Below are 17,252 nucleotides of genomic sequence, written 5' to 3' on the forward strand. Positions count from 1 at the left end.
GTTAGCTAGAGTCACGTGACTCATGGCCACTGTCAAACTCTGCTAATTGGTCTTCTGCTAAAACTAATGGATTCTATCCAAGGTGCAACAGACGTGTTGACAAGTGCACAGCATGTGCAGTCGGTAACCTTGACTCGCTGTAATCCTGTCAGTCCAGTCAACACACTATGCACTTTCATAATCCCACCCATTTCAAAAGACAGAACGAATTACAAACGATTTCAGAATGTTCTACTAATATTGAGTCTTAAAAATGTTCTGAACATTAAGATATGAAAGGTGTTCAAAAATTCTTCTTCCACGAAGACATGTTTAATTTTGAGTTAAGGAATTTTTAATTAACCTTGACTTCAAAGCATCAATGGCGTAGTCATGGTGACACGTGATCCTTCCTGTAGATTAGCTGCCGAGAAGTGAATATCTTTAAACCAATTAGAGCACTGTCTATACATGCGTCGATCAATGCTCGTTTTGCATTCGGTAAGCTTTTTCATTGTTAAAATCTCTATCAACCTTTGGGGTAAAGCCTCTTGATTAAGACTTTATTTGCCAAAAGAAACAGCCCCTTGCATGTCTGGTGGCCTGGGTTTCATTGACTGACAATGTTTTATGTAGTTTCTGATAAGACACGTTTCGCTTTTTTGTTTTTGAAAACCTAGTGTGGTTATGTGTACGATCTGGCCTTGTGACACTGTAGTTATTGCTTCAATTGTTGACTGATGAAACGTTAAACACATGGAAGAAGCATTCTGACAGTATTTAAGCCATTAGTTGTAGAACCATATGAGGCACTATATACAGAACGCCGAGGCATGTTTAGATTGACATGTGAAAAAGTGGAACATTGTGTTTTTGTTGAGTTGAGAAGTTTTTGAAGAGGATTTATCGGTTCCGCAAGAAACAAAAGAGTATATGTAAATTCTTCTACTGACACTTTACAGTAGATAAACAAGAATAGATTTTCTTCAGATGAGTCGCTGTGAATGAAGTCATGTTGAAGGACCGTTGTTGTCTGACTTGAAATGGGGGTCCAATGGAATGTAAATAGTGACATACATGGAGTTTGGACTAAGTGTAGTCTTCTAATCTTACATTTGCGTATGAGCTATATCTACATATTGCAATAGAAGCATCCTTCATTCAGCAGCAGCGATTTGGACGAGGCAAAGTCAAGTTCAGAAACGCTGTTCAACTATCTCCTTGTTTGAAGCCACCGTTTGAGCTATGAGCACAACTTCCTGCTGAATTAACAGACAAGAATATCACGTTGTTGAATTATTTAACTATTTGTTGAATTAAATGCCGATCACGAGGCCTTAGATTAAATAATGACAGGATTTGTCGTGTGAGTTGTATTATAAATACTTTGAAGGTATACTCTTTAAGGCAAGTAAATATGATACATGATGTTGTGGCAGTAACTAATATTTAAAGTGTTGCTTTAGCTAAGCTTCAAAATATGTTTGTGGACTATTTGTATGGGTATTTACACATAACAAACCCGACAAAAGAGGGTATAAACGTGACCACTGAAAAGAAAGAAAGAACGGATCATCAGACTGGAGAGGTACACAGTTGATCACATGTCAACATCTTGAAGGAATACGGTACTACGAGTGGTCGCTCTGTTTCGAGGTACACGTATATCGAGACAATTGAAGTGCTGATGCCAACCACAGTGTTCCTCTGGTGTATTATGTTTAATTTATCATTTAATAAGCAAATTAACGAGTACTTATTATATAAAAAGTCTGCTGCACACAACACTTACAGATTTACAGTTTTTGCTATTAAAATATTTGTCCTAAATATTTTTAAAAAATTAACATGAAAGGACGGCATGAAAGGACACCTACTTTTATAGGACAGGTCTTCAATTATACATGACTATTGCAGTTGACTAGGAGTGGACGTGGCAGGAGACAAGATGAACCCACTTACCTTGGCAATCATTAAACACTGGCAAGGAATTGATTGCCTACATTCCACAGTTTACTGCTAATACTAGAAATGTCCCAAACTATTTGAAAATCTTCAAATTTTGAAATAAACGTGACGGCATTAACAATTTGCGAAGTCAACTGAATTTAAAAACGTAGGTTTTTCAATCTTTACAACGTGCATTAGCATACAATGTACACAATGTATTCCCTGTAAACCAATTTGTGTGCAAATACGAGAAATACCAAGCTCTGCCGATCAGAAACATTTAGTTAAACCGTGAATGGTATGTAGTTTGACATGAAGTGTATGTTTCAGTGAGACCCAACAGTTCGCCTGAACAAAGGTTCGAATGTTAATACATAAAAGAAGTCCGACTGAGGATCACGATCCTAATTCTGACATTTTAAAGTTCATTTTTTCACATTATAAAAACTGGCAAAAATAAAAGCTTTGTTTCTTGAAGAAGCAGAACGTTCATCGCAAAGGTGTGAAATAAGGCTAAACAATGTGCCAAATCAAATGGAATCGATTTGTTTAGAGACTTAAACTTTATAGACAAGACCCAGGAAATAACTGTCGTTCCCCACACTTGTTGATTACACTGATCGAGGTGCTAAGTCTAGCTCTGGCCCCTGTCCCAAGGCTGCGACTGTGACCAGAGGGGTATGTAAAGAAGAGGGACATTCGACTTATGTCTTGCGATTTGTTTCTACTTGTCAAGGTGATAGAAACCTACTTACTCGCACACGTAACGAGAAATGTCCAAAACACGTATGTAGAATCTGTGGTATGTCAGTGAGACAGACCTGATTATTTATTGTTAATTGTTCCCCTGGCTACTAGAATACCTTCCTGGGAGCAGTGTACAGTTGTGTTCAAGGACATACCTTTAAACACGTGAGAACTATGAGGAGATTGTGTTACATGTATCTGTAGAATACAAAGCCTCCAGAATTCAAAGCTCTCATTGGGTAGAAGATTTGTGATTTGTAAATACATAGCCTGTCCATACCCTTCCAATCTAATATATACCATATCATCAAGTTATCGTGCATCTATTCGGTAATCCAAACTCATGTGTCAACGTCTTGGACTTGTCAATGTAAGATCAAACGGGTATCACTTCAGAAGAAATAACAACCCAACCAGTATACAACCTATGACAGTCATTAACCTTTACTGAAAGTTAAAGCTTTATGATTACAATTTGGATGGGGTCGGGACAAACGTTTGGTGTATGTAGTTTCTCGCACCTCGTGCCATTTCCCGGGTTCTGCATCACTCAACAAACATATGTACGTCGTGGGAACAAGTGACTACATCACCAGTATGTACGACCTGCTCATGTTCAACACTCCTTCAGCAGCAGATTAACATAGGTAGTAATCAGATTCATACGTACACATGACTGCCAGGGTAAATACAGTCAGGATACTGCCGGTAGTTGTAGTGCCGGTATCATCTGGCAGAGGTACTGTTGCAGATGTAGTACGGGGTTGTATGGTGGACATACTGACTGTACATGTAATATCACATGGTATAGTGATCTACTGAATGTATATGTAGCATCAGGTGGCACAGTCAGGTACTGATTGTGTATGTAATATCAGGTGGTATAGTCAAGTACTGATTGTACATGTGATATCAGGTGGCACAGTCAGGTACTGATTGTTCAAGTAATATAAGAAACATAGTAAGGCGCTGATTGTAATGTAATAGCAGGTGGTACAGTCAGGTATTGGTTATGTATGTAGTATCAGGTGGTGCAGTAAGGTATTGGTTGTGCATGTGAAAATTTGTTGTGCTTGTCTATCTTTACATTGCCCTACCCTGACCTGGTGTACGCTCAAGGCTTTCACATAACAATCCGCGACATATTACCATTTAAATTGCAGGCTACCCTTTTCAACATAGGAATATTTCGAACAAAGTCATTAACCTGAATAGGCATGCTGCATGTGCTACTATGTGCCACCCCCCACCCCCCACCCCCGAGTGAAGCTGATGGTGCTCACCCTCTCACAGCCCTTTCTGCTGATAATACTGGGTATAATATGGTAATTGCTGGACAAGTACTACATGGGGTATTGTTGTAAAAGTCGAAGGGTTGCAGTGAAGTCTTCATTGTAAATAGTAGCAGATGGTATAATGAGGTATTGTTTGTATATGTAGTAGCAGGTTGTTTAATGATTGTAAATGCAGTAGAAGGGAGGACAGTGAAGCATTGATTGTAAGTGAAGTAGCAGGGAGGACAGTGAAGCATTGATTGTAAATGTGTAAGGCGTCAAGTGAAGTATTGATTGTAAATGTAGTATAAAGGGAAAGGTGGAGTATTGAATGTAAATGTTGTGTAAGGCGTTCAGTGAAGTATTGATTGTAAATGTAGTATAAACGGAAAGGTGAAGTATTGATTGTAAATGAAGCAGCAGGGAGGACAGAGAAGCACTGACTGTAAATGTTGTACAAGGGGGACAGTGAGGTATTGGTTGTAAATGATGTACAAGGGAAGTCAGTGAAGTATTGACTATAAATGTTGTATAAGGTGGAACATGAGGTATTGATTGTAAATGTATTACTACATGATACTATGCAGTGTAGTTGTGAATGTAGAAGCATGTGGTAAGGATGTGATAGTTGTAGCGGAAAACTAATTTCTCCCAACAAATGAACACCATAGAGAATACATCATTGATGGAAACCAACCGAAGTGCCAAAGTGTCCGACGTATTTCCTCATTGTAACGCCAACACAAATAACACCAAAGGAGCTATATGTATATTCGGAGTGCGGATATAGATATATATTCGAATATAGTTCGTGTACCAAGAGACATGATCCGCAAAACATGTGTTAACATTAATGAAATCAAGAGACACCAGGAACCGTTTCAAAGGGTTATCTGTACAAGTAATACGACTAATAACACAGGCCACGTGTATACAAGATATGCATTTAGGTACACCTGATTATTAACATTCCAATTAGTTTGGCTATTTCTGAACTGAAACATTCCTGAACGTTCAGTTAGTTTGAAGAAAAGCTGGCTACTGGCAAGAAGACGACCTACCTTCGTGTCACCGAGCTGATAGTCTTCTAACCCAGAGACTTTGGCTATGAGCCCGCAATTCTCCCTCGTCGCTTCAACATTGTCAGACGGATTAAATGCAAGGAACTTGTACCTTAAACACAAGCACAAGCACAAGCACATCAATGCAAGCATCAGAGAAAAGTGCACCATACATGTACCTTTTGCAGAACTGCCCTGGGGAAACTGATTTCCTGTTAAAATTTTCCTGATTTCCTGTTAATTGATAGTAAATACTTACAACTGTGCGGCACAGAACTCGGTAATCTGCCCTTTGAATGCAATTTGTAAATTGTCAGTTTGGGGAGTTACAGGTGCCATGTAGACGTGATACAGATAAGGAAGACAGTCTTGTGGATGTCAACTTCCCTATCATGAGTAACACAACGTTTCGGAGTATATCTTTACCCATTCATCAGGCGAATGAAGGCGCAAGGATATACTCCTAAACGTTGTGTTCTGCGTAATAAAGAAGTTGACATGCATAAAATTCGCTTCCTTACATCAGTCATGTATCATCAAATAAATTGAAAGATGTTAAATGAAGAATTAAACCAAAGACGTAAATAGAGGTACTTCAACACTTGTGGACAAGTGGCTATTTATAAACATTTTGTATAAAGAAGAGTATATCTTTACCTGTCACACCGATACCTGTCCTGCAATCAACAATTCTTTTCAATCAATGTATCTAAAGATACTGAGGACTTGGAGGATGTCCAGTTTCTCATTACAAGGAAACCAGTAACGGGGTAACAGACATATGACACAGCCTGCTTGAATTAGTCCATTAGAGATTTCCACACCAAGTGGTGAACCTATATAGGAGGTGGTATTTCTTTATGACTGACTTCCTATCACTTCCTAGAGGTGACGTCACAAGGCCATACAGTACTGCAGCATCGTGATACATGGGCTTATGAGGATACGCCAATACATTACAGTCCAAACAATGACGTTTCTTTGCAGTTCTTTTCTCGTTTCCCGTGCTAAATCGGGGATCAACAGAAAGACGTTATGCAGTCATTCCACAGTGTGCATTTACCTATCCCTGTGTGAATTCTCGATGTTCTAAATTAAACAGCTCATAGTGGTGATGACTGAAGACGGAGAACGCTCCCTACCCTACCTATGTCCACACACATGGCCGAAATGCAGGGCTAGAGTGTCTAAGGATTAGCTATGTGCCTCAAAAACATTCAATCTGGTATAAATCGCGACCCCTGATGCACTCGGCTGAGATATGTCGCACATGTCTTTATGACTTATAACTCTTTGTCAAGCTTGCAAGAACATTCAAGTTATCCCGTATGGAGGTATGGGCAAAGACAGGCAATCAAAGACGCCGTTGTCCTGGTAAAGTACGGAAACCCGTACGAGCCACCTGTGCTGCATTCTTCAGAACATAACTCACACCTTCCTGCAATTTGGCAGCAGCGCACGCACTATCCCGTTTCCACGTCGGACAAAGGCAGCATTATGGAGACCAGCGGGATTCGAACTCTGCATGAGGTTATCGCGACTTGCATTTGTCTGCCATGAAATCACTGTTTGATTTTGACAAATAAAATATTAATTTCGGCACCTTTGGATAATTTTTCTGTTATTTGAGAGATTTATATAACTTCATAATCGCATTACACATCGGTGCATTGTAACATTTATTCTAAATACAGCACGTTCTGTTAAAATGGTCTGCCATTCTGAACACATGATTAAGTGCCGTATTTACACGAACTGGAAACTAGAAATATTATTAGCTGCTTACAAAGGCTTCCCGATTTCAGACAACCTCCAGAAGAGATTCACATCATTCGACACGCCTTCCCTGGATGCCTACACTGATCTACCACTAATATATTTTAAACAACTTAATAAATCTTATGAAATTAATATTTTCCTCTATTAGTTACTTTGATTGTGTTTATTTCTCTTCGTTAAAATCCTATCCCTAATATCACGTATATTGGTCTATCAAGCCCATGCTGGTAAAGAGGCATCCCGCAACAGTGACGAGCTGACATTGCGACAGACTATGTAACCTGTGAATAGCGTCAACTGACGGATTCACATCACAGAGGACACCCAGGCGGAAATATAGGAAACACTTACTTGTCAATGAATTCGTCGAATTCAAATCTGAGGGGATATCCCATTTGTCGAACACGTGATATCTCGAACACGCCGTTTGAACGAAGCTGGCTGAATACTTGCTCGACTTGAAACTTGTCCGGGGATTTCTGATCGTTGGGTTTAATACACCTGAAAAATAAACTTTGTCTTCACATTGTCTCTGTGACAACGAGAGTAAATGTCCCATATATATTGCAATCTTTATATTCAGAGCGCAGTTGAAGTATACTTTGGTACGTACGTTAGTGCGTGAGCATGCGCAGGGTCTTTAGGATCTGAATACTGAACTTATAGCAGATAGTTCAGGTACGACACTGACAGTAAGCATCGTACGTTGTCGTAGAAGGACGGGTCTCACACCTCAATCACAAGGCCGGGCAACAGTATACGCAACTCCAATGTGAAACACCTTAAGAGGTAATGTAACGTTTGAACCGCCCTCGATGGAATGGAATATAAAACAAGTGTCTACCGCTAAAAAATAATTGTGCAGGTTGGGGAAGATTCTCACCAGCTGACGTCCTATTTCGGGTATTTCAATAAATTCTTCAAGTTAAAATCAAGTTTAAAGAATGCACTTAATGACCTCAACGCGAAGTTCTCAAATGTAGAAATCAATTTAAACAAATACGAGTCCGCCTGTTCTAATCGAATTGTTAACACAAACATACAAATGTTGTGAGGATATGGGTAACTAATAAAAGAGATATCACACTTTACAATCCCCTGCATCCACCAGATATCGAATAAGATCATGTTTTCACATAAAAAATAAACTGAAGGTTGTTAACTTGACAATGTGTTAAACAAACCACTCTGTCAATCTAACGATCTTTGAGATTTCAAGAAACCTTTTCCGTAACGTAAAACAGGTAAAATATTAGCAGCATCTGAAGATATAATTAGATAATAAAAATTCAAATACAAACTAAACTACAGTTACATTAGCAACAGAAGGTTGAAATACCTGAATATGTAATGAACTTCAAGGTGAATAAGCCAATGGATGGTCCTTGTATGAGTTTGTTCGCGCCATCGTTGCCACTGCGGCAAGTGGATGAATATACGGACTTCTAAAACCTGCTTACACCTACGTCAGTCTCTCTGTGACGTCATCGGTATTATTAGTATCCTGAGACGGCGAATGTTGCATGAATCATTCGGAATCAGGACGTTAAGTTAGAAAACAGACACGCACCTTACAAAATGAGGCTGGGTTGAATTCATCCGCGTCATTAGATCCACCAACGAGTTCTGAGAAACAAACAAACAAATCCTGGTGAATACTGTCTATCCAGTAACAGCATGGGGTAACATAAACACGGTAACAGCATCGTCACTAGTCACATCATCACCACAACACTGACAACAAAACGAGCAGAAAACACACTATGCTTTACAAAAGAAGCTAATTAACAATGTGTTGTACGAGTGAGAGAAGAATAGGTAGTTATATATAGTCTTCAAAAATATATCACATCAAATCTATTTCAGATTTCTTTATATCTTAACCACAATCGCAAGCACTCCTGTATCTAAAGTCAATGTTTACTAGTGTGCATTGTTTCAGCACTCTGCTGCTAAAACAATGTCCTTTGATCTTTTGTTTCCTCTTCACAGTCGTCAATAACCCTGAATTTTGAACCTGTTTTCTATTCCTAAAGTATTGATAATGTAAACAGACTTAAGACACTATTTTCCATACAACGTACCCATGATGGTGAGCGAAAGCTACGGTCCACCCTACTTGGTAATCCCTGCGTGTGTGGCTAGATGGAGCGGGACTAGGAGCCTCAACAAGTAGAAAGAACGTGTGGGTTTACATTATCTACAGGGAACACGACGCGGCTAGACTGCACGTGTATTGGTTTACACAGACTTTGCACCACGTCACAAACCAGACAGCTAGCCCCTGGCGCTACTGAGGTGGACCATTGACAAGTGGTAATTAAGCTAGATCCAACACGATCAGACAGGAGGCCAGTCTTGAAAAGAAGCACTCCCTTATAAAACAAACTTATAGAACAACTGTAAAATTCAGTAGTATCTGTTGAGGTATACCGATAGGTTTGTTCCGAACTAATTGTTGACTAAAGGTATTTCACTTGCAGTTATTGCTAACTGCACCCTTCGCGCCATCGTAGCCCGCCCACAACCTCGCCCACTTGCTGAATGGAATTGGAGATCACACTTTCTTGACAGTTCAATGTGTCTATTTTAAGTGTTTTTCCAGTTTATATCCAATGTGACAGGTGTTGGCTATTTGTCGCAAGATATAAATAATTTGTTAATACGCAACCCTTAAGGAGAGGTTGTGCAAACATGGCACCGGCCTATCACAGGTGTAGTTGATGATGCAACACAGCCTTGCAGCTGAATTACATTAATCTGTCATCTCACCAAGCACAAGATGAGTCACTTCATTATTTCCACCAAGGATACCTGATGTTTACATGAACATAAATATAATAGCAACAAAAACGCTTCAATCATTCATTCATTCAACCACATGCCAAGATGTCCAATATTATCTATGTAAACCACATTCATTAGCTTTTAAAACTACTTCTTTCGTCAAGTAACCAGTATGGTAATCGAAGCTGCCGTACTCTATAAATCATGTCGTCATTAAACGGTAGATGCACCTTAATTCACTATTATAACTTAATTTATTGTCTGTAACAATATTCGCTGTTTGAAACACTAATTACTACGTTTTGCCATAAATCAAAACATTATGTATAACTCCAGTGTTTATGGACCGGAGGCCTTTTGTATGCTAAACATCTTTGACATAACCTGCCTGTGAGAGTTTCCAGTACGTACAGTTATGTACAGTTATGACTCAAGATAAGTACTGATGTTAGTCCGTCATTGGCGTGCTTCGTTATATGGGCTTTGGTTAAACTATCAAGCAAGTTGCAGGGACTAAACGCCCACTTCGTCATAACTGTCAGTTCGTTATAAGCGTTTATGCATTCTCCCACGATCATAGCATTGCGACAGGAAAACACTTATTATCAAGTCGGTAGGAAGCACCATTGGTAACTCATTCAGGGTTGGACATTGATAACACAATATATTTGGGTCATTTCATCTTGGCAGCAATATTGTTACATATCCAGCTTTGTTCTTACATCCCAAGTTTACAAACATGACTTCAATCCTAACCCCCTGCCTTCCTTTACCGTTTCAACACATCAGGAGATAATACACATTCTGTCGTGAAGAATTGGACATGGTCATGTCATCACCTTCTACATACGTCCTTCTACATATGTAACACAAGCCGAATGTTTAAAGAGGATAAGAGTTTGCACAGGCACACACATTCAGTTATATTCCCTCAGATCGGTGACATTAAACCTTGCTGTACATATGGTAAAGGTCAGATGTATACGGGTCGAGTACATTTATTCTCAGTCAATCATTAACCAGAGAAGTAAATTTGCCGATCTCTGTAGAAGGGTCGCCATGGCATACCCAACCATCGGGTATCGTACCAATTTACTAGAGGGAATGGGATGAGGAAAGATCAAGATATGTCATGTGGACACAACCTGTTTGTATAATGGCATGTGTCCAGGTGAAACAAATATTTCGGTACAAAATATTGAACAGTTTGTCCAATACCTCATTTCAAACCAAAGCATTTTAAACTGAACTATACGACTGCATAGTTGAAATCGTAAGCTTCCTCATTTACTCACATACAATCGCCTAAATTAACAACATGTTGCTGAATGTCACTTACAACGTAGTAAATGACAGTGGACCTAATACAATGAATTCAAAGGATACAGATTTGAAACCTAGATTATCCTTTATACCTGATGAAACAGCTGAGTGAGTGACGCCATCGTCGTCATGGTAATATTACTATCATCATAAGTGAAACACAGCATCATATAATATTCAACATGTAAATCTTCAGAATCATGTATCCGACAAGTAACACATCAAATTATCAAAACCGTAACATACCTCCTCGTCGATTTTATAGATTTTGTAACGCTTTTCACGGTACCGTTGTGCCATTACTAAGTCCTCATACAATGGCTTCGACTACAACGGTAAGGATTCCAGTAAATCCCACCCAACTCCGCAAGTTACATGTCCCGCTAAGTATATGCCTTTAAACGTCTTTTGACCATCTCTGGATTACATGTTATATTTTGTTCACATTCTTCCCTTCTGTCCGTCAAAACATGTTACCTAAAGACTCTTTTGTACTTATATTTAATCTTGGTCTCTTCGTAAAGAGGACAATTAAAGACTTCACCCACTTAAGAAATCTTTCTTTTTGAAAACCGGTCTGAAATCCCTGAATACTTTCTTTACTAAGAATGTCTCCGTTATACAGCTATTTTTCCTTTTCATTAATTACCAATGGCATCGACAAACAGTTAAATATTGACGCAACTGCATGGTACCCAGTAGTTTCAAAATGATGGCCGCCAATGTTTGTCAAGGGAGGTAACCAAATCACGTGAAGCTTTCATCACTGTCCGCGTGATTTCAATGCAAGTGTTAGACACAGCAGTGTATCGGCTATGAATAATCCTGTTAAGTATATAACATCGGCGATATATTGACTCATGTACTCCTCTTTTAGGGATGGTAACACATTCCTAGAACTTAGTCAAATATTATTTCGGGTAGAATATTTGACATATGAATAAAAATCATAAAGGGAAATACATATTTCTTTCCTCCATACCTCACATAAATTGACACATACATTGTCAGATGCTTATCAATATGATCTTCACATATGTTCACATTATCAATTATCAGATGGAACTAAAAGCATTTGTATTGAAGCACATACTATTTAGAGTACGAGCAAAACGGAAATACTGCAATCGATGATCCCTGATATCGTGATTTCGCTGTTTACATTCTCACCGGGTACTTTCCTTGAAATTTACTTTCAGTACGTAATTACATTATCTAAATTCGTTACATTTCTCAACTGTGAACTAACCGTATATTTTCACTTCCTATTTGATTAATTACAGAACAGGAAAACATTTTTATTTATATCCTGCGACGAACGAATCTGCTATCCTCTCTCAGAAGGTTATAATTTCCAGGACGGGTGCACTTTGTGACCCGATGGGTTGGACTTACAACAATGAAATCTTGTTGAGATTGAGTTTAAGTGGTTGCTGGAACCCCCTCCCCTTGCGATAGGCAGGGAGTACCAGGATGTACCCGCGCGGTTCGGAAGCAGGTGATGGGGCTGCTAAAGCCATGTTGCCATGACTCAAAGGGAACATCCAGCAGCCTGCTTTGTACACACAAGCTGTATCAATTTCAATCTGTCATATCGCACATTTCAAAAGCAGCTTCTTCCCATAATTATGCACATTTCTTTTGTTTATTTTTATAGATAGTGTTTGAATTTTGTGATTGGTCTGAAGTTATTTACTTTAAATGACGATCCCTGTTTACTAAAGTAACCGTCACTAATAACTACATTAAGATATTGCAAAAGCAACATGTTGTTTAAAGTTGATTGTGTTCCTGAGGAACGTCCGTGTCAGCTATGTGTATGAGCTGTGATATTGCAACACTTGAGGTAGCTGCCATATAGGTGTGTCAGTTTGCTCAGTGCTGTAGGTGAGGCAGATAAATAAAACTGATTCTGATGTTGGGGAAATGGGGGTGGAGTTGCACGTGCAGGATGAAGAAATAAATACATCACTTTCCCACATTCAGAAAGTTCCTAAAGCATTAAAAATACAACGGTTCTTTCTTCAATGCAGAAATGTCAAATTACGCTTCATACATACTTTTTGTCGTCAGTGATATGTGCGTGCAATTTCGATCGCAAAGGGCAAGTTGTGATGTTAATTAAAACACATCAATGGAGAGCCAGACAGAATGTTTTAAACCTAGCTCGGCATACTAATTAGAAGGCTACCTTTCAGGTACAAATATTTACGTGCATTCCTTCATGCATGTCACATGACTTAATTGGACAGCTAGGCTTCATCACGAAGAACTGTTTTCCTTTAAAATGGATCTATAGCCTTAAAAATATAGGCGTATACACTTATTTGTATAATGTCAGTTTTCATGATACAGTGAATCAGGCATGTAACCTTATAGTGTGTGTCAGGGGTGGGTTTTCAACACAATGAGTTCTACATCATACCATTCAACATTTGTTTAGAATGTCATATTCTTTAAGACGTGGTTTACGTTTTGATTCTATAATGATATCCACTGTAGCCCACAGGAGTCGCCTTTAATTATCCCCATCACAACATGTGTAGTGCATATTCAAAATACCGTTTTTGGAAGCGTGGTGTTCATCGCTCGTGGCATACATACATATATGCTACTGGTTTTGAAGACTGGGGAGCAGCGAGTATACATGCTGAATTTGGAATACGAAGTGTAGCGGGAAATTTGTTAGAAATTGCATTTCAACTTAGCGTGATTGTGGTTATTCTACAATGCCGAAATTAAATAGATCTGTTCGGTGTAGTATTGATACAATATATTATATAGTGTATTGTATATAATAAATTGTATATAGTATATATACATAGTTTAGAGTTCACTGGTGCGAGTAGGCTGCCCATATTAATTATTAAGACACCCATGATAGAGTATATAAACAAATATGCCGCTGTAATATACACTTACATTAGTTTTCTATAATTTAGTCTAATACATGAAATGTTTTACAGACACAATCGCCGAAAGGATACTGACGTCACAACACTGGAATAAAGTCAGAACACTCATGTTTGAGGTGGAACAACATAACGTTCAAAGTGTTGCACAGAACCTTCAAAATACACTTTCTTTGGGTATGAGGTACTCTAATATCGTTGGCACTCCAATGTTGCACACTGTAACCATAGCTGTACATGGCATATAGAGTGACTTCAGAAATTAATAGATAAATCTGAAGTTTGAGAAACTGAGAGATGGTTTCACTTTAGTTGTCGGGGTATCGTCTCTATCCGAGGATTGCACACATATTTGGTGTTTTACTGGGTACGTTGTGTTGTGCCATATATTACAAACCGAAAAATGAAAACCCATCCCAAACGTCACCAGCCAGGACATGAGCCCTGTATGCTCGTGGCCATGTTCATTTTGTACTTCAGAGTAGCTAATGAAATGACATGCTGTGTACTATTTACACATGCTAATTCAAGCCATGAGTGGACATGGATCAACACACTTGAGTACATAGGAAAAGTTCACCTACCTTGAAATACTGTGACACAGTTGTAGAATGCTTGTCTTTTAATGAACGATCATATCTGTGACAAAGAGACAATACACCTAGTATCAATGGTATATCCTCTGTTACGAACACAGTAGAAATGTCAGCAATGTTTGGTAAGTAAGACAATACACAGCTGCTCGTTGTTATCAATTCTGACTTTTCCAGTCTCAGATATCTGTACTTTAAGATCTGGTCACCTGTTCTAAAAGGGTAATACTTCACATCCAGTGTTGTGTCTTCTCATTACACCAATGGCAAGTCTAATGGTCAAGAACTAGAATCTACCTCAACTAAAAACTTGTTTGAATTCGTCGAAAAAGCAAACACGGTATACAATCGCCAATCACGATCCAGTGGAATCAAACACAAAACATGTCATCAAAAGACGAAGAGTTCATCTTCAAGGAAGTGATGAACAGCCTTCAAAGAACGGGAGGTGTTTGCAAAGGTCGCCATTTGTACGTTTCGGGTTCTAATAGGTTCAGTCCTGTGATGGCGCTCGTCTAATTAGGTCTGCACAACAAGTGAAGCCATGAGCTGCATTAAACATCAAAATGTATGCTGAGCTTGCTTAGTCGGTGGAATAGGTTGTGCTATTTGTGTGACTTCATGTACAGGTAGTTGCCAATGGCAGTCAACACCTCCTGCCCGTGGAATTCATACTTTGTGTTTAATGTGACATCCGTGACCTAGACTGTTCATTTATTTCCACAAACCGAGACTCTAAACAGGGGTCACACTATCAAAAATGTTTTCAAGATTTACTAATTGAAAACATGTCGTTCACACAAACAGTCAAATGGTGTGTATCAAAACATATCTTAAGTGATATCTATGGTTGTGCGTAATTGATGCCAGATGTATTTCCATGTATTTGAGGATTCCGACTTTGCAAATAAGAATGGAATTCATTATTTTGAGTTGGGATCACCCATCTTGCTCCTCTTACCTATCATCCGGAAAAGCATCGTTACTGTTGTTTGCACGTTGGTGCTTTGTCCTCGGTCTCGTAGCGAATGAGCTGAAACAGAGGACGTGACGTCATGATACACACCTGTTTCGTACAATGTTGAAATACCTTAATTGCAATTCACTTGGGGGTGGTTCGTGTTTGGAGGGCGATAGATGTGGAGGACTACAATTACAAGGCTATGATGACCAAGTGACGTCACTTTGGAATTAAGACAACGTCACTTACATAAGACGGGACATCTGGCGTAGTTTGGATGTTCGTGGGGGACAGTGTACATTTAGGAGGTGATGATTAAGTGGTGATAAGTCGTATGTCAGTCAGAAAACAAGTAACATGCCTGTTCATCATTCTTCCGTCATTTACATGTATTCTTTCAACGAAGAAAACCATAATCACACAAACAACAGTAGCGAGATACCATGATGCCTACCTACTTACACTCTAATGATTAGGTTTTAAATACACACGAAAAGATTATAATCATGAAGATATCAGATGTAAAGGTAGGACAATATAACTAAAGAAAAATGTTACGGACGAATAAATCTTATATAAATACAACGAATACAAGTCACTGAAAACGAACAGAATGAACTGATACGTGTTGCTAAATCATAAACGTTCATACTGTCAATATTTACTTACATTTTATGCGCTTAAAAATGTATTCAACTCAAAACACTATCGAAACACAACAGAAACTATCCCCCATGCCAACACAAATATCCGGCTCGTCACTGAGATGAATGCTTGCTCCTTACATCACCGGGTAAGAAACTAAAATGCACTTTACATCGGTTATATACCTGGCTATATGAACCGTTACTCACTGACCCGGGGTTATGAGACGATACAGCAGTTGTACTCTACTCCCGAAGCGTTCATAATGTCGTCTGTATGAATAAGTAGGAGTATGTGGTGGTGCTATTATCTTCAAGCCGTGAGTAGGCTGTATCTACATGGTGTCAGCTCGCTGTATTTGTACACACTCTATACAATTCGTAATTCTTTCAATATCCACCCGTCCCACCTCTGCGGTGACAACTCTCACCATTCATCCCGAGGCGGTGTTACCACGGGTACGTCATGGGTATACGTAAATAGAAGATCATCCCGATCATCTGTAGAAGCAGTTGGGCCCAAAGCTCAATAGTTGTGAAAACCACATGAATGGATTGGTAAACATTAGTGATAACAGACGTTGCTTTGTCACATACAAACACATAGGGGATTGTGGGATATTATAAAATGTTACATTTTCTTTCATACTTTTAACAGTAACGGGTACAACATTGATTAACATAGAAACTATCGGGTGTCTTCTTCAAACACATAATTAGTATGTTTACTTTTTATCGCCTTGAACGTTACGTCTGCTGTGCAAGAAGGTGTCAGTTTCATAGGAAGGAAATGTATTGGATGTTTTAGACTTTGTCACTTTAAACTGTAAACCCAAATATATGGGTGTAGTGCTGTCAAAACTACATCCATTATTTCAACATATCAGGAACTGGGACCCACAGTCATGGGTGTCTGGCACTGTGCATACTGGTCCATAGTCTAAACGCTAAGGCTACTATTAGACCTCGTGTTAAAACTTTCGTCTAATGTTTGCAGCTTTAACATTTATATTCAACAAGGCAATCATTCGTGTTTTATTGAAACACAAAACACATAACGAAGGCTGTGATATCGCAATAACTACTATCACAATGCAGTCTTCTTTTCGAAAAATCCATTTGGAATGAAACGAAAAATAATTCGTTTAATAGACAACAGATACTGAAAAGTGTGTATGTACCAGTCCTTAAATAACCAACCAACACCAATCAGTAATTCACATAGAACGGATTTTACATGTA

At 38.8% G+C, this 17,252-nt stretch overlaps 1 protein-coding gene across 1 annotated transcript in view; it reads right to left on the reverse strand.

Annotated features, from left to right (window-relative positions):
- Positions 1-17,252, reverse strand: part of LOC137279175 (chitin synthase chs-2-like) — a 66,129-nt gene that overhangs the window by 25,455 nt on the left and 23,422 nt on the right. The window contains exons 9-13 of the mRNA XM_067811662.1: positions 15,367-15,438; positions 14,397-14,451; positions 8,361-8,416; positions 7,142-7,291; positions 5,012-5,123 (exon numbers count right to left, since the gene is read on the reverse strand). Of these exons, the coding sequence (XP_067667763.1) occupies positions 5,012-5,123; positions 7,142-7,291; positions 8,361-8,416; positions 14,397-14,451; positions 15,367-15,438 (445 nt within the window). The remainder of the gene's footprint in view (positions 1-5,011; positions 5,124-7,141; positions 7,292-8,360; positions 8,417-14,396; positions 14,452-15,366; positions 15,439-17,252) is intronic.

Source organism: Haliotis asinina, chromosome 3, assembly GCF_037392515.1.
Source record: "Haliotis asinina isolate JCU_RB_2024 chromosome 3, JCU_Hal_asi_v2, whole genome shotgun sequence".
NCBI lineage: Eukaryota > Metazoa > Mollusca > Gastropoda > Lepetellida > Haliotidae > Haliotis > Haliotis asinina.